At 38.3% G+C, this 27,328-nt stretch overlaps 1 protein-coding gene across 4 annotated transcripts; it reads left to right on the top strand.

Moving 5' to 3' along the window:
* The first annotated feature begins 404 nt into the window (after window positions 1-404).
* RUFY2 (RUN and FYVE domain containing 2) lies at window positions 405-26,826 on the top strand. 4 transcript variants are annotated; one of them, XM_042791311.1, is made up of 18 exons: window positions 405-466; window positions 3,209-3,382; window positions 3,867-3,984; window positions 6,083-6,184; window positions 7,503-7,626; window positions 9,824-9,885; window positions 10,488-10,553; window positions 12,357-12,426; window positions 13,658-13,759; window positions 14,528-14,644; window positions 15,233-15,400; window positions 16,868-16,965; window positions 20,959-21,078; window positions 22,869-22,998; window positions 23,612-23,706; window positions 24,737-24,785; window positions 25,703-25,780; window positions 26,589-26,826. In XM_042791311.1, exons 1-18 carry the CDS (start codon window positions 463-465, stop codon window positions 26,730-26,732), a joined length of 1,821 nt encoding a protein of 606 aa, XP_042647245.1. In that variant the 5' UTR covers window positions 405-462; the 3' UTR covers window positions 26,733-26,826. The 4 variants fall into 4 exon arrangements, with proteins under 4 accessions (XP_042647245.1, XP_042647266.1, XP_042647251.1 ...); XM_042791317.1 differs by lacking the exon at window positions 405-466 and adding an exon at window positions 739-1,620; XM_042791326.1 differs by lacking the exon at window positions 405-466 and adding an exon at window positions 739-1,628.
* Window positions 26,827-27,328: the final 502 nt, after the last annotated feature.

Below are 27,328 nucleotides of genomic sequence, written 5' to 3'. Positions count from 1 at the left end.
TGAGATACCTCTGTTCTTTAGAAGACCATCTTTTACTCACAACACGCTACTTTTTCAGGTGTCGAACTCAAACATTTTTCTAGAATAACAGTATTGTTACTCAGCATTAGAGAATTATTATTTGGAAGAAAGGTGAGGGGTTGAAGTCCTGAGGGGAAGTCTCAAGTTTACGCAGCTTGATTCTGCTTGTCTTAATCACGGCTTCACCGGCCTCTGACAGGAGCACGGCGAGGGCTGCCCTGATGCTCTGGGCCATATCTCTTTTTTCGCCCTCTCCCTTTTATCACCGGGGCCGGAGCGGTGGGGTAGCCCCCGGTTGAGGGTGGGGGGGGGGTTACCGCCGGCGCAGGCCGGGGCCGGGTCCTCCCGCCGCCGGGGGCGCCGTGGGGCGCGGGCGGCGGGACGGGAGGAGCCGCAGGGCCCGCAGGGAGCGGCCGAGGCGGCGGCTCCTCCTCTTCAGCCATGGGTGAGCGGCGGCTGAGGCGTCGCGGGGAGCGGGGCGGGGGGGGGGGGAGGTGTGTTTTTTGGGGGTGGCGGGGGCGCGCAGGGGCCTGTGGCGGCCGCCTCCCCTCAGCCGGCGGCGGTAACGGCTGCGAGCCGCGGTGCGGCGGCGCCCGCCCGGGCAGAAAATGTCCGCTGCGGCGGGAGCGGGGCTGAGGGACGGGCTGGGGGGAGGCGGCGGGGGCGGCTGCGGTTTGGGAAGGACTGTGGCCCCGGGGACGTTTTAGTGGAGGAAAAGACTTGTTTTCTGCTAGCTGTCGGGTGGCACGGGGAGACCTCGTTCAGCCTGTAGCCGTAGCGACTACACGCTTGGTGGTTGTGGTGTGGGGTTTCTTTTGGTTGTGTTTTTTTTTTTGTTTTTTTTTTTTTTAATTTATTTTTTAAAATTGCACAAATACTGTTTACTGATCAAGTCTTGGGAGAGGAATACTATCTCTTGGGCCAAGCCTTGCTAGTCAGACTCCGGTGAGGCTGGTGACATCAGTGCCGCCTGCAAATAGTCTCCTCAGGGGCGGCTGCTCGGGGGTGAGAAAAGCCCTTGGCAGCTCATTTTGCTCCATGTATGTGCAGTCTACCCCATACAGTCCCTGAGCAGCAGTTACTAGAAAACATGTAATGCGAAATTCTAGATCTTGTTTTTATTTTTTAAGAAGCAGGTAAAGAAAAATAGCAGGTAGAGCACATTTTAAAACGGAGCTAAAATGTGTTTCTGCCTCAGAGAGGCCAAGAGGGTCTGACAGTTAAAAGGACAGTAGACATGGGAATCTGTCTGTGGGGAGGATCATCTTCAGAAGTCAAAATGAGGTCACCTGAAAAAGGAATTTGTTAGATGCCTTCGGGGAAACGGGCTGAGTGTGTGGTGAGGGAGAGCTATCCACCGGAAATCTCAATCGAACAAGGCTTTTCCTGAAATAACACTCATATTTAGTACTGTCCATAGCGAACCGAATGGAAAAGCAGGAAGTCTGACCTGAGCTTTACCAACAGAAACGCTCCTCTTGTTGCAAGCCTCCATCTGTTCCAGCCAGGGGTACTGACAGTGCTCTTGGCAGGGTTAGTTCAGTTCCCCGCGACTGAGGCGGGCAGGAAGTCCAGAGACAAACTAGTGAGCTCTGACTGGTAATTGGGTAAATTTTTGCTAAAGCCCTGTTGCTAATTGTCTGCTGTGTCTTCTAGCATCTTTTAGTGTTTTCTCTTGAAGTACTGGTAAATCAAGACTAAAAAAGTAGTTTTTAATGTTATCTTGGGTACATCATCTCAGTAATTTTTTTTTTTTTCCCTGGAAAACTGAGGTAGCTTATGTTGTATGGTAACAAGGCAGTTTGATATTTGACAGACAATTAGGAATACAGCAAATTAGAAAGTAATTTTATAAGTTTCTAATATCCAATGCCTAAATACCTAAAGCTGTGGTATGCAAGAAATGAGACAAGTCATTTCATTGCTGTTTGAGGAACCAAGAAAGTACCCATCTGTTATAATGATTTGGTGGTTTGGTTGGTTGGTTTTGTTTGTTCTTTTGTTTTAATGTATGCAGTTCTTTATGCTTTTTGATGTGCAAAGAGGTCATATACCAGTACTCAGATTTGCAGAGATAGAGGCTCACATTTTTTCTCAGACACAAATCTATATAGATATTTTGACATCCGTGTCTCCATGTCTTAAAAAAGATGATCTGTATTCTAAATCGGTTTGATTTTTACTTCATTTGTTAGGCTTGCTTACAAATAACAGAAGATAGTAAATGATCAACTTTTTTTGCTTCTTTATCATTTACTTTGATCATGGTGAATAAACAGAGGGTTGTTTTGCCTCTGTTTCAGTTTGGCGAAATAGAGGGTGGCCTGAATGTTTGAACTGTTTCATTACAAATGAAAATAAACTACGAGTCTTCTGAATGCTCTGGTTTCAGCAGCAGGAGCTCTAAGAAGAGGAACCTTCTCCATTCTATTGGATTAAAATGATTTTAAAAAGCTATGGGTTTTTTTACTAATGATATTTAATTCCCGAATATATTTTTTTAGCGTACGTTTTGTAAAGTTTACCAAAACCATTTTTAAGTTAAAGCACAACCTTTAGTTCTTAAGCTTTCCTCCATAGAAAATGTTTTGTAGCAATATGAGAAGCTGAAATTTCAGTATGTAATATTTTCCTGAAGCTGCTCCTGGTTTACTGGCTGAGACTATGTACAGCCTAAGAGGGAAAGTATGTGTTCATGTCACTGTGAAATTCAGATTACAGTGGAAAGTAATTATATGTATTAGAACTGTGATGTCTGTTGCTGTAGGTAGACTATAATACACCAAGTAGATACTTAGATTAATAGGAATGCTGCTTTGATATCATGGTAAGGATAAGTGATTGCTGTTCTGCAGCAGAGCTTTTGAGTGCAGCCAGCGTTGATGTCGCTGTTAGTTTGCAGTTACTGACTGCGTCTGAGGTGTACACAGACAGCACCGTACCTGAGAACTGACATTTCCAGCCTTGTTTTTGCATTCACCTATGAAAATAACGTAAGATCTGTAAGGGTGTTTGCTGGACTGGATGCTTTTCTGGAACATGGTGGTTTATAGCACTTACTAAATTATTCCTCTGAATTTATCTAGATTAAGTTTTTCTTTGAACAAGGTGGCTGTGAAGCATTTTATTATTTTACATCTCTTCTAAAACTTGAACCATGACTTTTTATTTTTCTTTATTGTCTTAGCTGTAAAGGACCCTACAGCTGTAGAAAGAGCGAATTTACTGAACATGGCTAAATTGAGTATCAAAGGACTCATTGAATCAGCTTTGAGCTTTGGCCGCACTCTGGATTCTGACTACCCGCCTTTGCAGCAGTTCTTTGTTGTCATGGAGCACTGCCTGAAGCATGGCCTTAAAGGTGTGGTAATTGCTCTAGCTGCACATTTCTCATCTCAAACACTCAATTTTTCTTCCTTTCTTTCTTGAATGAGATAAAAACAAAGTGTGTTATGTCGTTTTAAGAAGAAAATTTGTAAATTGTCACCTTTTATAATTAACAGTGTCATTATTAATACTTCACAACATATATTTCCACGTTTACCAACTTTTTCTTTTGTATACCTTCTGTTGTAAGTGGTCCAGGGATTACCACAACTGCATGTATATGTAGCTTATATTTTTAGCCAGTCATCCTTTTTATAGTATTTTTGTTCTAGCACAGCAGTTTTATGTTCACAGCAAAGTAATTCAGATGATGGCTTTGGATACTGGTGAACTTACCCATGTCACAGTTATCTGAGAGTCTAGGCTCAGCAGTTAACCCTTTCATCACACCAGCTATTTTGAAGGAAGCTGCTGCAGTAATTTAAATTAATTCAGTTCCTTAATTTTTCTTTTCCTAGTAAGAAAATCCTTTCTAAGTTACAATAAAACCATCTGGGGTCCTCTGGAACTTGTGGAGAAATTATATCCAGAAGCTGAGGAAATAGCAGCAAGTGTGAGAGATTTGCCTGGCCTTAAGTAAGTAGTATTGATAAAATACAGCAAGAAAATAAAGGACCTGATTGAGAATCTGCAGGTGTCTAATGATGTCATTTGGCATTAGTCAAGCCTTTGAACAGATAAGACAATAATATTGGAAGAGAACATAGATGAATTTTGCTAGCTTTTCATGTTCTGCACAAAACAGCTAAAAAAGTAGTATTTTTATGTTCTTTTCTGATGTTCCTGGGAATAGAGTTTTCTGAATGGTGGACAAAAACAGTGCAAAAAGGAACAGATTGTGTATCAAACAGGCTGCAGTCTAGAACTGCAGCAAACGTGTGTCTAGTCAGCAAAGGCTGTATAAAAGCAAAAGGTAACATACTGAAGAAGAAGGTATTGGGCAGCTTTTCAGATTCTTGTGTGTAGGGTACTTCTCAAATGTAAATTTATGCTGTGAACTACAATCTCTTCCCATTCCTCTGCACTCTGCTTTTGTATTTAGCTTTATAATGGCCCGTACGTTAAATTCTAAAAGGGTTTGGTTACATTTTGATTGGTATATGGCAGTGTAAGGGTTATAATTTACAGCTTCAGACCTTATCTAAAGCACATAGCTATATAAATTATTATTTACTGTTGTGTCAGGCCAGATGAAATAATACCCTCTGCCAAGTGCATTACATTCTTCCTATCCTGATATAGCATGTGGGTTTTTGGAGTCTTTTTTTGTATTTAGGGCCAGTTGAATCTGGCAAATCAGCGATCGATTAGGGAACTGGTGCCACAGCCAGAGGTTTGGATGCTGAGACCACGGGACTCGCTTTGAGAAGCCTGTTCTACTGGGGGCTGATGGGCTCCATCTGACAGAGAAGGGGAAAAGCATCTTCGGCCATAGGCTTTCCAGGCTGGTGAAGAGGGCTTTAAACTAAAGGTGCCAGGGGAGGGGAACCTTGATCCATCCCACTCCTACCAGTTTAATGCCAGTGCCAGCAAGAGATGCCCAGAGCTTAGAGAGGGATCACAAGTCAGCGGGAGAGCACCTGAAGAGCAGCACAAAGGAATTCCAGCCAGTAAGTCAGCTTCAATGGGGGCCCGACTTAAACACCTCTATACAGACGCAGGTAGCAGGAGGAATAAACAAGCAGAGCTAGAGACGTGCGCACACCCGCAGGGCTACGATCTTACTGGTATCACAGAGATGTGGTGGGATGGCTCCTGTGACTGGAGTGTTGGAATGGAAGGATACAGGCTCCGTAGGAAGGACAGGCACAGGGGCACAGGGTTGGCACTGGATGGTCTTTAAGGTCCCTTCCAACCCAAACCATTCTGTGATTTATGTGCTTACCAGTTCTAAATTTGCCAACTCTAGAAGAGGAGGATCTAAAGGTCCAGGTTTAATTTGTTGGATATTAATGTTTGCCAGTTACATGCATTTTCATCTTTTTTTGAATTGTCTTTCTAAGATACCACTGAATCTGTAAACAAGTATGGGTTAGAGCTAGAATTCAGTACGTGTTGTGTAGACCGAGAATAGGGTTGGGAAGGCAAGTTTGTGTGTTGAGTTGTAATGGACATTTGGTTACTTTTCTGACAATTTCTCTGAAGACTCTAGCAAGTTGCAGAAAAGAGTCTGAATTGTTGCAGACATTTTACTTCAGATAGAAACAGGATGTTCAAGGTTATCTCTACAGGCACTGTCAGGTTAAGAAGAATGTACTTGCAGGAAAACAGCACCACTCTTAGAAATTCTTTCCATGCTGCTGCTAGCCATGTACTGTGTAAGAGCAAAGCACTCTGAAATACAGCAGTGTGTAGAAAGTTGCACGCTTTCACTCTCTGAGCAAGACGGTTAATTTTACTGTCAGGCTCTTTTGCTTTCTCAATTCCTGTTCTTTCAAGGGTCAGCTTCCAAGCCCAGATGAGTTGATGAAAATTTTTCTGATATTATCTGAAAGCTTGGAGTCAAAGCTTAGACGTTATGGCTTCCCAAACCGCACTGCTCAACTAACAGTTTAAAATACCCTTTCAGAAATACTGATTGCTCTACCAGTAGGCTGCTAAGATGTTTAAGACAGTGCATTAATTGATACATTGTTGATTTGGGACTGTTTGTCTTCATGCCTTTTTTTTCCAGAACACCACTGGGCCGTGCTCGGGCCTGGTTACGGTTAGCACTAATGCAGAAGAAAATGGCTGACTATCTTCGCTGTTTAATCATTCAGAGAGACCTTCTCAGGTAAGCAACTAAGTAGATTTTGTTTATAATTAATTTTTAGAGCTTTAGTCTCCTGAAAAAAAAAATACTATTTTTTTATTTGCTACTTCTGAATGTACCCTTAGCATAGAAAAGTGTAGCTTCTGGCCTAGTGGGCTGATTTCTTCCAGTCATCAGGGCAGAGGGACCAAACAGTGCTGCCTCATCAAGACTGAGGGCCAGCTGATGCCTGACAGGATGTTTCCTTGCCGTCATGTAGGTGGGCCTTCTGCAACGTGCCTGATTGTTCTTTTGTAGATGATGGCGATGGGGAAGGGCTCTTGCTGCATTCCTTTGCCATGCAGAAAGAACATGGACTAGAATGCTCTGGAGAGATGACTTTCCCCCCTACCATATGCATGGTTTCCTCCTGAACTACCATTGCATGGGAGACTATTTCCTTGAACTGTCTTTCCTTTCACAGTTCTAAAACTGTCATTGCTCTCTTCTGGTATAACTTTTCCTTTTTGAGTGGGTAGTTGAAGCACAAAGGGAAAAAAACTTGTCATCTTTATTTCAGTTCTATAAGCTATACATGTTTTTAAGACTTTTTTGCATGCCTGGATAATGCTGGTATGTCAGGGTGGCATTGTTCAACAGCTATGGGCTTTTCCTTTGAAAGCACGGTTTGTTTTATAGACTCTAAAACTTTATTTTAAAAATGGAAGAAGGAGGAAGTAAATGTTGATAATCTGTTGTTTAGTGAGGTGCTTTTTTTTAAAAAAACTTTTTAGCATTTCAGCCTTTCCCATTTCTCTTCTCTCACCCATTTAATCTCTTACTTGGCTGCTTTAATTTCAAGCATGTGTTCATTAAAGTCCAGACCTTTTTTCACACGAGGTAAATTTTTTACCATTTTTCTTTTGCATTTTCTAGTGTTTCTTAACAACTTAAGAATTGTCTGACTCAGTGTGGTCAAGCATCCATCTGTTGCAATATCCTATTCAAAAGTGTCTAATAGCAAGTGTATAGAGAAGAGCCTTTTTTTGGGTTTTGTTTGTTTGTTTTTTAAAGGCAAAATAAGTCTTGTCCCCCAAATCTCCTAGCCCTCCACCAGTTTGTGGCTCAGATTTCTGGAGCCAAAGGTATTATCTTTGTTTTTAATAGCCTCTGAGACAAACCATGCGCTTTCAATTTTTAAGTATTTGTAAAGTATCGGCAGACCTGGTTCATCTTTAAGGATGTTGGAGTAAGGCTAAAATAAGAGAAACCATTTAGATTTAGATGCCATTTTTTAATTAATTTATTGGATGTAAATATACTGAGTATACCAATAAGACACAATTTTCTTCTTTAACAGTGAATTTTATGAGTATCATGCACTAATGATGGAGGAAGAAGGAGCAGTTATTGTTGGGCTATTAGTTGGGTTAAATGTGATAGATGCTAACCTGTGTGTGAAGGGAGAAGACCTAGATTCTCAAGTAAGTCAATACAGGTAAAGCAATGTACATGCAATCCATAAGATTTTTATATACAGTGGATTTTGTTACTGTGGAGTTGTGACTTATTAGGAATCTTACTAGAGACTGTTCGGGGTGTGATCCAGCTCCTGGATCAGTGGGAGCTTTTGCATTAACCTCAGTATCAGTTGTGTCAGCCTTTAGATGGTAATAATTGTCAGAGTTCAAGGGTAAAGTTTGATGCTTCATCACCAAATGGATGTGATAGTAACAGTGCAGGGTTCTTTCCACCTTAATTGCATAACTCCTCCTTTTCCTTTGCGGGAGAAGTATAGTTCCACGATCGGTTTATCACATTCGATTCCTTTATTGTTGTTCTGGACCATAATAGGAGTGTTTCAAGGACCTGAAACAAAAACTTCCTTCTCAAAGAGTAGTAAAAGACCTTATGAGAGGGTGACTGCTTTCAGTCTGCAAAACAAGGTTCAGAATTCTTCCTCCTTTGCAACGTGCTTTGATTTTGAACTCTGATCTTTTCCAAGAAACTCTTGATGGATTCTTTTTAAAGGCAGACGCATAAGTATTTACAAATAAATGTAGATTGTGTTCAGTCCTGATTTTTTTTCCCTCCAGCTTCTTTGTGGAAAAAATCATAATAGTTTTAGTGATTGTTACTGTATTTCAGCATATATTTGATGAAAAAGCAATTTTTATGGCAAAGAAAAGTTATAGCTAATTTGGTATGTGTGCTGTTGAATCACAGCATTAAATTGTCTCTGATTATTCATTCTAGTTACTATCTAATGTTTTAGGCACTGATCTTCTGTAGCAGAAGATGTAACATTGAAAGGCCTGTAATTATAGAAAACTTATCAATGTTCTTTTCTTAGTATTGAGAAATATGTGTGTTTATTTTAAATCACAGAACGTGTTGCTAGCTACACCTCTGTTTTCTAGGTCACTTGGTGGCTTTGCTGTATGAGGGGAGAGAAGACTTGATTTGAGAGGGTAGTAGTGGCTGTCCAGATGAGATTTCAGAGTCATTCTGTTTGTGAAGAGTAGTGTAAATAAGGCACCTTCTCAGAGAAGCCAGAAGCAGCAAGTTGTATTGAGCAGAAAGAGAAGCTTCTGGATGATGAAGTTGCATCCGGAAGTATAGTTTTAGTAATTATAAGAATGCTATTCAGTGAAATGTGTGTATGTACACATGGAGAATTAAACTTTTATAACTTTATGGAGAAATAACTTTTATAGAAATAACATTTTACTTTTTTATAGGGATAGTAGTTTGCTTTAATAAGCAAAATATGTTTTTTAAAAAGCTTTTGCAGACAAGACTTTTTACAAAAGATACAGAAGTGTCACGTAGAAGAACATCATAGGATACTGACCGGAAAGCATTGTATAAACCAAGGAGATGTTAGACTTAGCAAGTTACTTGTATTCAAAAGCTAAAGAGAGCTCAAGAAGGAAACAGGAGATCAGAGAAATTGAAATACTTTTGTGAAGAGGCTGCTAGAGACGAAAAAGGAAGGGTTTTGGGTTTTGTTAAAGCAAGCATGGTTAAATGCTTTTGTTAGAGGTTCATGAATAGAGTTAGAAGCAGAACTAATGGTAATGTTATTTATTGTAACTATGATTAAATTTCAATTGATTAGAAAATAAATTAATTAGATTCAGATTTATCACGGTTTAAAAAAATGAATGCAGTTAAGTCGGCACACCTGGGAATCAGCAAGTGTAGAGAGGTAGTATTATCTGGCAAGGAATATTGAAAAACTAAACATGGGGGAAACATCTGTTTGGGAGACATGCTGTGATAGGAAATCATGTGAAACACTGCAGGCAAATTATCACAAGTCTACTCAATCAGTGATAGGGTTGAGTAGTATCTGACAATTCCCCAGATGAAAGTCTTCCTGTAAGTTCTTGGCTAAGCTCAGAGGTAAGAAGTCATCTTTTCTTTGGGATTTGGTACATGACACGTTGTTAATTTTGTTCAAAGGTGACATAATTCTTAACAAATACTTGCAACTGCACTTTTTAAAAAAAAATCTTATTTAAAATATTACAGTTTTTTGAGCTTCTGGCTGAAACTTGGCCAACCTTAAAGAAGCTGGTGTAACTGAGATTTTACTAATTATGTAGAAACAGGACCATGAATGTCAACAGCAGTTATTTGTATGATATGAAACTGTGTACATTTGCTTTCCCCTAGGTTGGAGTGATTGATTTCTCTATGTATTTAAAGAGTGATGATGACATTGGGGGTAAGGAAAGGTATGTCCACACCAAATACCTCAGATTTTGCTTGTTAACAAATGATTTCTTGACCAGTGCCCTGTTCTTTGAGGAAACAAGTCAGATTCCCTAAAGATGAAGTCTTCTGATCTCACTGTCTTGAGAAAAATGGCACGCTACATTGTTCTGTATTACTAGTTAGCTGGATGAATATTTGCACTCTGAAGCAAGCCTCAGCCGCATCACCTACTTCCTTTTCCTGATGGGCAGTATTGGAGGGTTGCAAGGTGCCAATGAAAAGGAACCTTCAAACAATTAACCCCTCAGTTTGGGATTTAGTCTGTGTTTCAAAGAACCAGAATTATGGCAGAGTAAATAAACGTCCTTTTTCTTATGAGACTGTATATGTTCCTGTGTTTCATGTAGAGAAATTGTTTGCAGTTAAAGTATTGGGCTTTTTTGTCTCTCACTGATGTCACATGTAAGTTACTGACTTCAGGCTTTGTGAGATGACATTGCTTCCTTTCTTTTTAAAAAGCACAGTTAACCTGTACGTTTGCATATGATAGATATGTATATTTTGAGTACATAGTTCAATACATCATTTTGTTAAAGCTAATTTTATTATGTGCTTGCTTTAGAAATGTACAGATTGCTGCAATTTTGGACCAAAAGAATTATGTTGAAGAACTAAACAGGCAACTGAAGTAAGTATTACTTGGAAATATGCACATCAGGCCAGGCTCTAATTCCTTTTGTACCACAGCTTTCTGAGAGAACTTCAGAGAAGGGGTGCAAATTATTTATGTTTAGACTGAGGATGTAGTGAAGCTGGAAAGGATGCACTCTTCTGGAGAGTCTCAGTTTTCATGTTTTTGTTTTTGATGCTCAGAACCTTTGTTCTTCAAAGAAACAAAAACCAGCAGGCCAAAATTGATCAAGGTCCTCACGATTCGTAACTTCACAGGAACGGATAGTTTGATCTGGATTTTAACTGCATTCTATTTAACAGTTTTCAGAATGTGTTATCGAGTGTTCTGGGTGAATCCACATGGTTTGGTTTCTTTGTCTTTCATAATATTTTAGTTTGTAGCTTTAGTGCCTAGAGCCAAACCTGAGTAAGTTCATTGCTTGCTGGAAACTACTTACATGTTGCAGGTTGTGATTCCTGTTGAAATAGTTTTCAGGAAAGCAACCTTTCCCCCGTACTTTGCTAGGTGGCGCAAACCTAGTCCACCACTGTGTGTGTTACTGTACCAACACAGGAACAGCCATTGTAATTCTCTGAGGAGTATTGTACAAAATTGAACAGTACAAGTTGCTAAAAAAGAAAAGAAAACAACAAAACCCAACAATAAACCCAGAAAGAACTTCCGTAAAATCTGTAGTGTAGCTGATCATCTTGACCCCTTTTTGAAATGTAATTGTATTTTTTCATTTTTAATACTGGTAACCTTGATCTTTAGTTATTACATGGCTCCTGTTGGGGTAAAGATATTCTGATTTGAAATTGTGTGAGTCACTGAGCAGAAACCTTCAACAGGACAAAATAACTGTGTGTCAAATGTGAACAAAATGGAAGTAAGTTAAGAAGGAGAAAGGAGCTATCACAGTGAAGAATAGCGGTGTTTGCGTGATGGTAACTCATTATTCAGGTTGAGCCCGTCTGTTGAGTATGTTCTTGTACACCGGTTTGTGCATGGCATTACTTGCAAGCCAGTGGTTCAACAGCTCTCCTATTTTATTTTAGGTCAGCTGTTCTTTTCCACACATCCTAAATGCATTATCTCCTCTACCTTGCCATTCTTAATGAACTGGTAACTTCTGAGGCCACCACAGTAAAAATATGTGGAAAAGTAAACAGTGTTACAGAATAGTTGTTTGTTTGTTTGTTTGTTTGTTTTTCTGTGTGTGAAGTGCAGCCTTAAAAAATTGTGCTTAAAACAGAAATAGGCAATCAGGTAGTGGAGAAGGCCTGAGAGTAGTGTTTGGTATGGTAAAAAACCACAGAGTAATAAAAGGGAATAAAATTCTGATGAGATTTATAAATGAAGTCAAGAAGCATCAAGAAAGCCTGAGGATAAAACTCAAAAAATGTTTAGAAGCAAATAATTTTGTAAAAGAAATGGGGTTTGGAGGGAGAGAATCTGGAGAATTAATTCATTATATGGGGGGGGGGGGGAAACCCCAAGAAGATTGTAATCTGTCTTTTAAGGGAACTCATTAAATGTTTGGATATAATATAATTGTGAGGATAAAGGAAAGGCAGAATACATGTAAAATCACACCCAGCTAGGAGTTTAAGTGACAGGGGTGACACTGGGAGTTGGAAAGAAGTATATAAGTGTTCAACAAAGGAGACTAATTTTCTTATATTTAGGAAAACCTCAAATAACTGGAGCAGACCTTTTAGCACTTAACCATTAATCGTTGTACCTTGCGTTAAAGCTTTTGAGCTTGTTTGAGTTTTGATGTAGTTTTGAACACTGTTTTTTCTTCTTCTCTTTCAGTAGCACAGTTAGCAGTCTACATGCAAGAGTTGATTCACTAGAGAAATCAAACACTAAACTGATTGAAGAGGTATTTTTTTCTTTTAGTAATATATAACATATTATTTACTCTCAAACACTGTTTTCTGAAATATACTTGCATTATTTTAATCTGCATATGTTCTGTATAATATGTTCAGATAGCTTTATTTTGGCTTGAAGAAAGGATGGAGTAGCTGCAGGGGTTTAAAGTCAGCTTGCCTAGGTAGCCTGCAGCATCAGTAAATTAATTCTGTAGAGCATTGCAGTTTCCCACTTTGGACAAAACCAGAAGAGAAGCCTTTCTTAATGCCAGCTGTCAGTCTGATTTTGTGCAGATGAGTAGTCCATAATGGGTGACACTAGTTGCTACAATGAGACAGAAAGTAGTTCACCAAGCAATTTGTGTTACCATTTTCAGGGTTAGCCAAAGGATTATTTCTTCCTTATTTACCATATGCCTATATACAATTTTTAGACTTGTCTGGCTCTGGTTTTGTATTTATATACTACTAGTTATCTTTGTTGTCTGAGGAGATTCCAATATTTTTAGCTTTAAATGAGAGAGAACAATTGTTTTTTTTTTAATCCAAGCTGCTTGAGAAATACTTAATGAAGTGGAAAATGGAAATGTCTGAATTCAGCTGTTGAAGGGATAGCTAGCTCACTCTGGGTATTAATGTGCTCCGATAGAGGGAAAATGTTTTTACTGAGTGTTAATTCTCAGAGTATTCCGGTTCCTTTACAAACCTTCAGCCCAGCTGTCCACCTATTTTGATCAGCAGGCTTAAATTCTGACATTAAGGTTCATACTGTAGGGCCCACCTATAATGTTTTCTCTTTTGTAAATATGTTTTCTGTTCATCTGGAAGAGATTTTCTTACGTAAATTGTTCCATATCATATATTAAGATCTCCAAAAAAAGAACAAAGCTGGATAAATTTGAAAAGGGGGGGGGAAAATTTAGGATGAGGAGAAGAGATTGAGGGTCTTTAAGTCATAATGAAGCAATGAAAAGAAAGTATATTCTTTACCAGACATAAAATAGTAAAGTATCTGGAATACACATGCTGTTGAGTAATGAGAGTGACTCATTACTAAAAGCAGGAGCTTTATGTTTTCTTTAAAAATAATTAAACCTCTGTTTGGTAGACTGCGAGAATAGAGCAGAGAATGCCTTGGTCTTGCATTCATCAGAACATTTTTTTCTTTTATTTCCACTCATAAAACTCCTGCTGCTTTCACCTTCTTTTTCTTTTTTTTTTTTTTTTTTCCCTTTTCAGTTAGCAATAGCCAAAAACAATATAATTAAACTTCAGGAAGAAAACCACCAATTAAGGAGTGAAAATACCCTTATTTTAATGAAAACACAACATCATCTAGAGGTATGTTAGTTTTTTCCACATTCAATGTCGTGTCGTTCATTGTCATTCAAATGTTCTTACATTGCAAGTTGAAGCAAGCAGGATCTGGGCCAAATCTAAAACAACTTCTATTAGGGAAAGGACCTATTAAATCTGGGAAGGTTTATAATGGCAGAAATATATCGAAATTATAGGACACTAGGCTGCTTCATAACCATATTCAAATTTTGTAGCATTTTACCTTGTATTCTTTCTAATTTTCTTCCCTTCTTCCTTTGTTCTTTAGAGTGTAAGCTATCTCTAAGAGCATTTCAGACAATATTATCTGAAAATCTTGTCAAAATAGTGTGTGTTTTACTTGCCAAACTGTCTATTCTGACCTGTCTCATTGTATGGAATGTCATTTGGAGTAATTGTGTATCCAATCACTGAACTTATTTTTAAAGCTGCGATTCATAGCTCCTTATGTAACTTCTTGGATGTGTTTTACAGAGTAATTGGTAAAAGCACAGCTTACTCAGATGTTTGGATTCCTCTGTACTGAAACAGTTATGCATTAGAGTGACTTGCTGGAGGAGGACTGTACTGCAGTACAGATGCTTATTTTGCTAGATATACTGAATTCTCACAAAACTGGTGACCATGCAGCAGAAACAGCTCTTTCTATGTTTGTAGTGTGCTTGGAGAATGTACTTTTAAGCTGCTTCTTTTTTCCCCACAAGTGTTAAATTTATGCTATTAATTGCTAAACTTGTGACGAAGAAAGATAGATTCTCTATATCTTCGTAGGCAACTAAAGTGGATGTTGAAGCAGAACTTCAGACATACAAACACTCCAGGCAGGGTTTAGATGAAATGTACAATGAAGCACGTAGACAGCTTCGAGAAGAATCACAACTTCGGCAAGTAAGTGTTTTTTTGTAGGACAAAACTAATTCTAGAGAAGATTATGCTGGAGAAGAGTCAGTATGTAAATAATTCTGGTTTTGCTTTTGCTGAGCTCAGATGTTGCCTTGAGTCGATTTTAATCGCCTTTTCTCTAACTTCCTGTAATAAAAAGTTTTTTTTAATGGAACAATCAATACTTCAGTATTTCTGTAACAATGTTGCTAAAGCAGAGTAAAACCAATACATTTTCTCTGAGAAATTTTTATGTAAGTTGTTAGCAATACTGTATGCATGCTAAATCTTTCTTGTGAAAATAGAGATCCTTTTGTTCTATTTTTGTGATTAATACTTAGGCAACTCTATGCAACAGTCAGGGTAATTTCTTATAATGTGAGTTTTCTTCTCTGAAAGTTAAAAAAACTCCCCATCAGTCTTTAAGTACACAAGAGTGTAATAATTTGTGAAGTTAGAGGGGCAGAATTTCTGAAGTGGTGAAATAGGTGGTGCTGCAGCTGTTAGAGTTAGCTTTTATCTTTTTCAAAACAGAGATAAAATGTTGCATAATTATTTAAATATCCTGTGTTGCGTTGTGTTTGTGTTTTATAGGATATGGAGAATGAGCTAGTGGTTCAAGTTAGTATGAAACATGAGATAGAACTTGCCATGAAGTTGCTGGAGAAGGACATCCATGAGAAGCAGGATACTCTCATAGGCCTTCGACAGCAGCTTGATGAAGTTAAAGCAATTAACATGGAAATGTACCAAAAGCTGCAGGTAAAGGAACAGCCTGCTGTTAAACTGATGAAATGACTTTGATTGGAGTGAGAGAGTTGCATGACTGTTTTGTTTAAATACTGCTGTTTCCTCAGTTTTTGGTTTCCTCCTGCTTCTTAGGTCAGCTTGTAGTTTTGGAACATTACTGATGCAAGCATGAATTCACACAAAGAAGTTCTTAAGGCAGTCATTTAATATTAGTGAGTTTATAAAAGAAAAGAGCACAAGAATAACATCATGGCCTAATAACTTGCTGTGTGGAATAGAAAAACTAATAGTGTATCTAGTGATAATGACACTGTTTGGCCTGCAATGTATAAAAAATCCAAGAGAATGTATAGGCATGTATTGAGGAGTTAGAGATATGAGCTTTCAAAGTAAGGGAAGGCATTTGGAAAGCAAGGTTGTACTAAATGGAAAAAGCTAATTGCAGGTTGTTTTTTTAATCTGGTAACAAATTAAGAAAATCTGTAACGATGCAATGCTTCTTTGGGAGAATATGGATCTCAGAGGCCCAACATGCAGTTAACATATGACCAAACACCAGGGAAGTTTAGCAATGAATTCTTCATGCAGAACATAAATTTGATTTATAGAATAAATTATCAAAAACAGCACAAGAAACCAGTCAAATCTGTGGCAGAATGAGGGGGAAAAAAAATTAGTATGCTGTAGAGAGATATTTGAGATGATGGACAAAGGATGCAGCTTTTCCACCTGCAACTGTGAGGACACTGGACCAGAGAAAGAGAAACATAAATAAAGCTGGAAGGAAAAATAAGAGGAGAACATTCCTCATTATGTTAGGATCTGCAGGGTTTTGTTTTTCTTTTAAACCTGTTCTTCTGGGGACTATGGGTAACACTGATTTCACTTAATAACATACAGACCCACTTCCTGGGCAGAGTAAAACAGCTTAACCATGGCCAATCTCTGCTGCTTAGGGACCAGTTGATAGTGTTGATCTGTACAGCAAGGATAATGCTCTACCTTTATTTAGATCTTCAAGCTGGGGTTGTAACAGCTCTGCCAGCAATCGAAATTGTGAAATGTGTTAGTAAAAATCTCAAAAGACTTTTAGGTGCGTATGGTAGTTTGAGAAGAGTTGGAGAACCTCAGTGATTTCCAGGACTAAGCGTCCGTTTTTGGTAAGGTTCTAATAGGCTTCTTACAAAGATGATCCATGAATTTAAGTTGACTTGCAAAATGAGTAGCTAAGAAAGGAAACCAAAATGAAAAATGTGTACTTATTAAATAGCATCGATGCTTGCGAAGTACAAAACTGCAAATTTGCTAGGCATAGCATTTTAAGTACTGTCAACTACATTTTTTAGATGGGAATGTTTGAAAAGAATCAAAACCTGAAGCTGTTTTAATGTTTTTCCCTTCAGATATGAAGGAAGAAACCTCATGAGGTAACAGTGTAACATATACCTGCTTCAGTTTTAACTTTTTTTGTTTCTGAAGGTTTCTGAAGATGCTATGAAAGAAAAGAATGAAATAATTGGTCGATTAGAGGATAAGACCAATCAAATTAATGCAACTATGAAACAACTAGAACAAAGGTACAGGCCCATCCTTGTTTTTCTCCATTTGTGTCTCCATCCCCTTATATTTTACCGCATTCCTTCACAGTTGCCACCGAAATGTAACTTTTAACTCAAAAATTTATAAAGAACTTTTCTGAAATTTTAACTAGTGCTTTACTGTTTGAATTTTTTTTCCTTTTTAACAACTACACTTATTTTAAATACAGACTTAATCTTTCAGTTTTCTTCCTCCACCATCTCTCTCATGGTCCTGGGTTTTTGTGTTGATATCGAAAGTTGTTCTTTCAGCTGTCTCAAAATTCTGATTCATTGTTACCTCTTTTTTTTTTTCCCTCTACTTGAATGAAATGCAATAGAAACCAAAGCATTAATCTTGCTTATATTTAAGCATGTGCTTAATATAAACATTTAATACCTTCATGGATCACTGCTGTATTTGCTGAAGCTATTAAAATTGTTGTCTGTTGCTTTGGAAATACCATTATTTTCAATGAAATAATGAGTTTTTACACTGAAAGGTTGAAAAGTGAAAGACTAAAATTCCAGTGTATAAATTTTACATTATGGTTAGACTGCATGTATTACATAATCTTAAAATGTGATTCATGTGTTTTTAATTTAGTGGCCTGTATGCAACATTGATCTTTTTAATTGTAAAATATATCCATAAGCCCTGTCATGTTGGTGTTTGACATGTCTTTTTTTTTTCATTTAAATCTGATTATGAAAAACATGGTTATGTATTAAAAAAAAATTAGTGACATGAGTATTCTTTTATTGACATCCTTTTTTCCTCTTTTTTCTTTTTTCTTTTTATCCTTTATCCCAATTTTTGTTTTTACTATTTTGCTGCCTTCATCTGTCTTTGATTTTTGTCCACTGCATTCATGAAGTGACAAAGATCTGTTAACTCAAACTAGGACTATTGCAATGTCATTCGTCAAATGTGCCAGCAATGAAGCTCAGCACCAGTATAAACTTGTCAAAGATATATCATTCTGAAAGCTCCTCCAAATCTGTTGTATTTAAATAATTACTGATAAAATACAACTTAAGAATTTTAAAATTACAACTTTAAATATAAAGTGGTATTAGAAATCCTGCACTGTAACTGATCGTAGCTGAGTTCTATTTTGTTTTCTGAAAGAACATCATCTCCGATCTCACTTTACCCCTCTTAAAAAAAAAAAAAAAGAAAAAAAAAGTAAACTACTGCACTATTATTAAGGAAATGTAAGCTAGTTTTCTAATGCTATTTAATCACTTCTTAATTGTCGAACAAAGTTTATTTTAAATGGTTAGCTATCTTTGCTTTGACTGTACATTTTTATGACATTTGTTTCTAAGTAGTGATTTTTTCCTATTCTTTATGGTACTAATAGATTTAAAAAGTAGCCCTTCTGACTAATATTTCCCTTCTCCCCTGCCTATTTCTTTCACTTTTTGGCTGTATTTATCCCAAAAGCATGCTCTCTGTTGGGTTTTTTGGTTGTAACTAGCACTGTTTTCTTAAACAGTGACAGGAGTTCGGCGGAGGGGGGTTGAGTGCTGTATCAGAACGATATATTTTAAAAAAGAGGGTGGTGTCAACATATATGTTCAGTATGTACAGTGGAAGAATGACAGGGTTTGGGGATGAAACAGCTAAAGCACAATTCCATTTTGCTGTTGTGACGTGGGGTAGAATATTTTCAGAGTTAAAATATGTTTGGAGCCTGGACTCGGATGGGGCTTCAGCCAGGAAGGACAGCACGCTCTAGCAAATTTTGTAACTGTGACTCCTGCCTAGAACAGCTGCACCATGATAGCTACAGTGGAAGTTGTAGAAATAAATAGGTTTTTACGTTCAGGGCCCAGGTCCTGAACTTGCCCGACTCGTTTGTCAGCTAAGGATTTTGCCTGCCTGTGGGGGTGGCTGCACTGATATCCAAACCGGTGGGTTTGCCCAACCCCTTTTCCCTCCCTCCGCCCATCGTTAGGCAGTTTGTACAGCCCTCATTTCTGCTTTGGGTTGCAGCTTGCCTGCACTGCAGAAATGAGTTTTAGTTGCTGACTGCCCTTGATGCGCTTTCCAGTGTTTGCTCTGAAGTGTGGGGGGGAAGTTGGCTGGGAAGAGAATGCTAGGGTCTTTCAGCAGAAGGGGGTGTGTTTGCAAAAGCGGGGGCAGGACGCGATAATACAGAGAGGGTTTCTACTCCGTGATTATTTATGTCCTTATTTATTTCCTTGGTTTGGAATCAGAAGGAGGCTTTAACATGGGCTGACTACTGAAAAATTAAAAAGAAATTAATATCTCCCATCCTCAAAGGAAAACCCAAACCAGAAACACTGAATAGAACAGCAGGTAGGCCACAGCAGAAATGGGAGCGTTGACCATCTCACGGTCATCTATGCAAACAAATATCTGCCTCAGCAGCATCCGAATCGCAGCTCCTGCTGCCAACTCTGTCCAGCTCAGCATCTGTCTGAATTCTGGCGGTGCTGGTAGCCTTGGTGCTAGGCTGGAGCATGGTGCAGCGGCTTGGCTTCACTAGCATGCTTCTTGGGTAGCAAGCTCCCTTTCTGCCTTGGTTGTGGAAACTGCCCTGCGGTTTACTTTGTGATTTAGGGAGAGTTTTAACTTGCTTTTGGTGGTGTTGTCTTGTGTAGCTTCATTCAGCTGCTTCTGCCCAGTGAATTGACCTTACTGTTGCCCAGTATTCTCCTTCCCATACATGTTTTGTCCCTCTGTGCCCTACCATTGCAAATGTGACTGGGAACGTTCTTAAAACAGCTGGTATAGCTGAATGAGATAGTACACGCTTTATAAGGTAGTTTAATTCCAGTCTCTTTTCACTTGTTGACTGGCAGCTTTTGGAAACTCCCGCTGGTGCAACTTCATCAGTAGAAGCACAAATGTAGACATATTGCTGACTTAATTCCTTTTTAGCTGACACTGAGAGTTCTGAGTTAATCTGTATTCCGCTAGCTGCTGGGAAGTGAGAAATCAAGCACAGAGAGAAACACAGATTTCTCCCACCACTTACCTGAGAGGCCCTTCAAACAGTTTTCTTAAACACAATGCAGCAGGTGGAGACATCCAGTGGTATTTTACAGGCTCTTTGACTCCCCTGCCTTTTCATCAAGACAGGTGTAGCCATGATATAGCACAAGTTCTATTTTAGTACCTTTGCTTTCGTTACATTCCATCCATCTTTTTTTTGGACTGAAGAGGTGACCAAGCAGAGAGGAACTACAGTGAACAAATGGATTCCAAGGGGAGCGCTAGCTGAAGCAGAAACAAGCCCCTGGAATTCAGAAAGGAAAGATTAAATAAAAACAGTTCCTCATTTCTTGATTAATCGGTTTTATTTATTTTGTCTATCGTATGGAGCTATTTTAACCAGTGTAAGAATGCATTATTTTTAATACAGGTTATTTAAATTAATTTAATAATATGATGTGGTTGAGGTAGTTCTATAGATGTAGTGGGACCTGTCAGAGTGTGTCTTCTTGTATTAGGCTAGTTAAGTTTTTTTGCTGTCTGATTGCAGTACTCTGTATTCAGCCTTATGCCCAAATTGTTTTGATCTGCTTTTGCACAACACATGCTGGGTGATCAGTACAAGCCAAGTACTTAAGTACTTTTACAGAATTTATTTTGGGGGAAGTGTGGAAAAAAAGCTTCCAAAAATAACACATGAACATATGCTAAGGGGAAAAAATAAAAGCATTAAGGTATATGCTTCAATTCTAAAATGTGTATCATCATGCTTTGGCATCTGTTATTCATGAGCATAAAATAAAACAGTGATTACTTACAGTGATTACTCTCTTACTGTATGAAAAACAGGAGCTAGTTCTCTAGGCATTGTATGGATTTCTCGTTTGAGTTTGTGAGTTTCCCCCAAACTTTGTTTTTATTTAGAAATGTTTCTATTTCCCCATTTTTCTTTTATTTGTCTTCTTCACCCTCTACACCCTAGTTCTAGCTTCAGTTTTACCCAAAGTTGATTTGAATTACACCAGATTGCAGCAAGCAGAGAAGGCTCAAATGGAGGCTGAGGCCGAGGATGAGAAACTTAAACAGGAGTATGTGAATAAATCTGAAAATCTGCAGAAAGAATTCTCCCAGAAGGAGAAACAGCTGTAAGTATGTCTTTCCTGTTTGGAAAAATATACAGCAGTGAACACTTCACATTGCGATATGTCCTGTGTCTTAATACAGGCTGGTTGTTGATAGATGGTTTTGAACAGAATGCAAATACTAAAGATCTTCATGTTGGGTACTGACAAGGTGGAAGAAAATATGCCATTCCAGGAAAGTCAAGCTACCCATGGGTGCTTCTAAAACGGTGTGCAACTTGAAATGAGGGGGAAGAACAGCATTATTTTTTGTCTAAAAGTGCCAGATTAATTCATGAGGAAATTATCATAAGTGGGTGAAAATACACAGTGTAGTAATAGTAGTAGTAGTAATAATAATACACACTTTTAACAAAACCCGCAAGTATGTAGTGGCATAAACTTAAAATGGCATAAGAATAGTTTAATTGATCAGGCGTATGAATAAGGTTGTAGTGGTTTAATTTACCACTCCGCAGGAAATAAAAAATAAAAGTCCGCTGGAATCATAAATATTAAAAAATAATATAAAAGCCACCCTCTAGTCTTTCTCCTGTTAAATCCTTCAGTACTGATTTAAATAAATATGTAATGTTAAAAGCTCCCTGTAAGGGCAGGTATTTTCCCTCTTTGGAAAGAGAACATGTAAATTATTTAAGACGGTACAAATCTGTGGCACAACATGGATTGGGGCTTAAAAATCAGTGATTTCCAATCCAATTATTAGCCCACCCTGCCTCTCTTACAACTCTGAATGTTAATAAGCTTGTTTAACTGTCATGACAAATGTTCACTTTACTACCACAGTCATCTTTGCAGATTTTGGCAAAAGAACAGTTCAGACCCCAGCCTTAGAATTCTGCAGTTCTGAAACCTCAAGGTCATGTTCACTTCTGATCTTTTCCAGCCAGATGCTGAGGTAGTGTCCCAAAATGTAAGTCTTTCCTTTAAAAACAGTTTTGGTTTTACAACAGGAAAATTAATGTGGATACAGGTTTTTTCATCAAAAAACCTTGCATGACTACTCTCAGATTTTTTCCTCTTTTGCTGTGTTGGCACAGTTTAGATCTGGAAGGTTGAGCAGTGTGCTTCCATCCTTTGGTTTCTCCGTAACGTTCTAAACACCAACTCTTCCATGAAACTGGTAGTGAAATTCCAGCTAGAGTGGATCTTCCATCAGAGTAGCCCTAATTCCCTTAACTGGACTCCAGTTAAACTAATAAGAATTTAGATCCCTTCTTTATGTTGAACCTCAGCTATGTAGAAAGCTCAGTAAAAACAGTCATTTAAAGTCCTTCCTCCTTCATTTTCAATTCAGTCAAAATGCCATAAGCCTTAGTCTAAAACAGAAGATTCACATCTAAGGGTATAATATTAAATAAATTTTATGAGCACCAGGGATATAGGCAATCATTGTCTGCATCACCAGTGGCAGTGTGGTTGGTTGGATGGTTGGTTTTATTTCAGAAACAAGCTGTGTAAGGGGGCTTTGCCTTATGCATGTTTTAAGAGTAATTCAGAGTTTTGTGGTTAATATACTCTTGCTGATTTATTACTGTATTCTTGGTCCTTTATATACACTGCTTTTGAAAAGCATTTCCTAAGTGACAGTGCTTTGTTTTATTTATTGCACTGATGTCTAAAATATGATACCGATACATTATTTCTGTTTTCGAAAACGTGGAAATTGATCATTTGTTTATTATGATAATAGTATATTGCACACAGAAATAAACTCACTGGTGTTTTGTTTTTTTTTTTTTAGTTATACATTTGTGCATAGTGATTTTGTTTGTTTGTTTTGCATGTTCTAGGCTTCAGCTGGAAACAGATTTGAAGATAGAAAAAGAGTGGCGGCAAACCTTAGAGGATGATCTTCAGAAGGAAAAGGAAACCGTATCTCATCTGAGAATAGAGACCCAAGAAATAACTAACCTTAAAAAAGTAAATTCTGCAGTAAAACTTGACTAGTAATTTAGAAATTGTCTGCAAAGTTAATTACGGAGTTAGACACGGTATTTTTAAGAATGTCTGTAAGAAGATAAGAAAAAATAGATTAAGCAAACATAATGGTAAGAGGTTTTTTTTACTCCCCATTTAGTCCTCAGGTCAGAACTCAGTGCTCTGAATAAGGAAAAAAGAAATCCTCATTTTCTTTTCTCAGTTGTTTTGAAGACTCTGTCTTCTCACGGTAGGCCAGAAAGTGCTTCAGCTTCTCTCTGACTTGGTACGCATGGCTATTTAGCGTTGTTGATCTCTGCCATCAGTCGTTTTTATTTTCTTCCTAGAGAGGAGTGCAGAAGCAAAACTGCTTCATCTCTTGGGGTCTAAGAGAGTTTAATCCTGAGTTGTCGCTGTTCGAGTTGGATTTGGGAATCTTAATAGGGAGTGTGATGGATCATTCATTTACTTGGCTTTCTCAGCAAGATCAGCTTTGGGTAGTAGCAGTTTTCTAGGCAGTAGGCTAATACAGTTTTGAGAGTAACTGTGTGTGTGGGGTTTTTTTGTTTGTTTGTTTTGCTGTTTGCCTTTTTTTTTTTTTCTCTTTTGTTTTAAGGAGTTCCTTAAACTTCAGGAAAAGAACAAGCAACTGAAAAGGATATGTCAAGACCAAGAAGCTGCTCTCCAAGAACTGGCATCCAAGCTGAGCGAGTAATTTCTTAATTCATGATGATGATTATTTTTATCCTGTAAACTTGAATTAAGAAAAATAATAAGATGCCAGTCATGTGAATTAGCCTGTATACGACAATATTACCTAGACGGTCATGAACAAGAACTATGTCTAGTTAGGTTAGGCCTGTTTTTATTTTTGGCTGGGAATTTATGGGTATTTATAGTGCTCTGAACAGAAAATCCTAGTTTAAAAGGGCCGGGGGGCATTAGGAGTTGTTTTGCATGGAAAACAGTTGGCTAGTTGGCAGGTTGTGGCATTCCCAGAGTCGAACCCGAGTAGAAGATAACAGCTCTGGCTCCAGCAAGACAGTGCTTATCAGTTTGCGAGGGTGCGTGCGGGCGGATTCCTTCCTTTGAAGAGATGAAGATTCTCTCTGTGACAATCACAGGCCACTGTTGCTAAGTCTGTAGCGGGCGTCAGGGGTTCCCTGATCAAAACCCCTTCAGACTGTAGTGAGCAATAAGCTCTGAGCACAGCTCTCATTATCGCTAAGTGTTGTTAAAGTTGCATTGAATGATCTCTGTCTTCCAAGCAGTTTTGCCATGACTAGTGTGGGCTTTGATGCCCTATGAAAATAACCTAAGATATATACTGTTACTCGGTCAGTTCTGAGTGGGTTGGCACTTGATGGCTGTGGGGAAGCGGGTTTCTCCATAATGACAAGTCCAGAAGTTTAAGTTTTGGTTTTGTACCAGTGCCGTGTGCTAGCTTTAGGTACTTGCACAGAGCTATGCTGGTACAAATTTCTCTTATCCACGTAACCCCAAGGAAATTTACAGCAGTTCAAAGGATTCTGAGCTCTTTGGAGAGAGCTTGTCTTTGTATAGTGCATAGTACAGCAGGGCGTGATATTGGTCCTATCTCCTGGATGCTGCTGTAATATAAAATACTAACTAAAAGTTCAGAGTACTTTGCTTATAATTTTGTAAGTACCTACAACTTTGAAAGTTGTTAGACCATAACTGACAATATACAAGTTTAAAATAGCATTATTTTATTCTTTAGATCAAAGCTGAAAATAGAAGATATAAAAGAAGCGAACAAAGCATTGCAGGTCAGTAGTATTTGGAGGAAAGAGAAACATTTTTTTTGTCTGTTTCCTTTGAAATGTTTTGTAAGCATGAGAAGACTTCTCTCCAACAGCAACTATTCAGAAGAGACTTGTATGACTTCCTGCAGTGGGAGAGAACCACAGAGCCTCGCGGAGAAAGACATTTGGTTGCTTTTGATTTCTCTTGTTTGATGTACAGCCGTGCATTTTGACAATTCCCTTGCAATGGTGCACCCTTCTGAATTTTACGGAGCGTATCTGGGAGAGATTACATAGCCAGCTGATCTTAAATTGTTCACTCCTTCTCAGTGATCAATGAATACTTGATCATCCTGGGGATTAAGTAAACTTGTAGCACCAAAGGTGATAAATTATTATCTGTAATGTCAAGAGGTTTGGAACTTTCTTGAAGATATGCGGGGAGCACTTGAGAGCAGAGATTTTGTCCGCACGTTTGATCATGTGGTCTGTCACCCTGCGTATTATTTCAGTCCAAGTAAAGGTCTCTGAAATGGTTTTGTTGAGCAGATTCCCGTTTTTATTGAATGATTTAGACAGAAGGAAACTGACAGTTCTTGACACTGTCCTGTTTTTTTTTGCTTCCCTGCATTTTGGGGACTGTCCTATGTGATGGGCAGGAAAATAGGCTTTAGCTCCAAGACTTTGCTTTTCCCAGCTCAGCCATCGGCTTGAGCATGTTCTCTTTGCACCTATTCCTGCTCTGTCTTGTTTCATAAGGTTTTATAGTAGTTTGGAGCAGTCTTGTGCTGCTTTAGAGTGTCTTTGTGACATTATACTGGTCTCAGAGCATTAAGCAATTCAGGCAGTAAGTGTACCGCTATTGATTTGTCTTGTCCCCTGAAACCCAAACTTTAACTTCATCAGATACAAATAGTTATGATAATTTTTTTTTTCTCCAGGGCCAGGTTTGGTTGAAGGACAAAGAAGCTACACATTGCAAGTTATGTGAAAAGGAATTTTCTCTTTCCAAAAGGAAGGTAAAACTTTAAGGAAATTTCTTCCAACTTGTTTACATGTATCGTGAGAAAAATGTTAGTTATCTTAGAAGTATGGCATGAAATAGCATTGCTCAGAGGAATGCATAGTTGCTTTTGAGATGTCTTTCTAGTTCTTTGATCTGTACAATGCAGCTGGGCCCTAATTTCAAACGAAACACTGCCTTTTGGTGAAGTGACACAAAGGAACGTACTTAAAAATTATTCAACCTGCTTTGTGGAATCATCAGCTCAAATGCTTGTCAGCTCTGGCACTGGTACAATTTGATGCATGTGGAAGGCTTTTTATGACATTTCTTATACACTAGACTAAGAAACTTTGAGTTTATTGTGATTTTAAAGTAAAATATGCTGTTAATTTTCATCCTTTATTAATGCATGCAGGATTTTTTTATTTTACCTTTTTATGGTAAATCTCATTTAGCTACCTGGCAGAATCATCCACTGTCTTGAATATCATTGCTTATATTATGTTTTTATATAACGAAGTGTGCTCTTAATCCACGGATTGAATGAAATCTGCAAAACATATATATGTATAAAAAAATATATATGGTCCTAGACAGCCCATATATATATATATATATATATATATATATATATATATATATATCCATGGTGCATCATAGGTTGGGATTTAGATGAATTATCTTTGGAAAACTGATTCCACGCTCAGACCAGAGAAGGAATGGCAGTTTGGGTTGCTCTGTGTATATTGTGTATTGATATCCAATTACCACGTATATTTCCAGTGTAAATTTTAATTTGTAATCTTCTTCCCATTATTCAGCATCACTGTAGAAACTGTGGCGAGATCTTCTGTAATGCCTGTTCCGACAACGAGCTGCCCCTGCCCTCTTCACCAAAGCCTGTTCGGGTCTGTGATTCCTGCCATGCAATACTTATACAGAGGTGCTCTTCTAACGTGCCATAAGATTATTTTACAAGATACTTATTACCTTTTGGTATTTAGCTAACCCTGTAAAAAACAAAACAAAACAAAACAAAAAAAACAACCCAGAACCAAACATACAACTAAAGAATGTACAGCAGTATTTCCAGAAGTTCAGGTAAGCAGTTGAGAGTTGCATTTTCAAGGTACTGTGGAGGAGTCACTTGTCTGCTTCCTGCTGAAACAAATAGAGAAAATGGGACTCAAACGTAGAAAATGCACGTGATAAAAATACAGCTGCCAGCGTTAGCCTCACAGATGGCTCAGAAACTCTTTTGGAGGAAGCAGGGCAGTTTGTAGAAAAGACTCAGCATTAACATGTGTTTGATGAGTATCGTAGTCGTTCTGATGACCTCGAAGAAGGTCATACGCTTACCTGCTTTTACAGGCTGGTCTGCAACAAGTCCGACCTAATTCTGCCACAGAACGTGCCTGTGATGTGCTGGTGTGAAGCGAAACTGGGCGGTAGCTAGTTTTCAGTTGTATTTCAGACAAGTAATGCAACTGATGCAGTGGTCCGTGAAGTTCTTGCCAAATACTGTATTTGTTTACTTCCCCTCAGTTATCGAGATCTGATC

Source organism: Tyto alba, unplaced genomic scaffold, assembly GCF_018691265.1.
Source record: "Tyto alba isolate M040663 unplaced genomic scaffold, T.alba_DEE_v4.0 Super-Scaffold_1, whole genome shotgun sequence".
Taxonomy (NCBI): domain Eukaryota; kingdom Metazoa; phylum Chordata; class Aves; order Strigiformes; family Tytonidae; genus Tyto; species Tyto alba.
The sequence above is the reverse complement of the archived record's forward strand: the minus strand, read 5'-3'. Positions and strand labels throughout refer to the sequence as shown.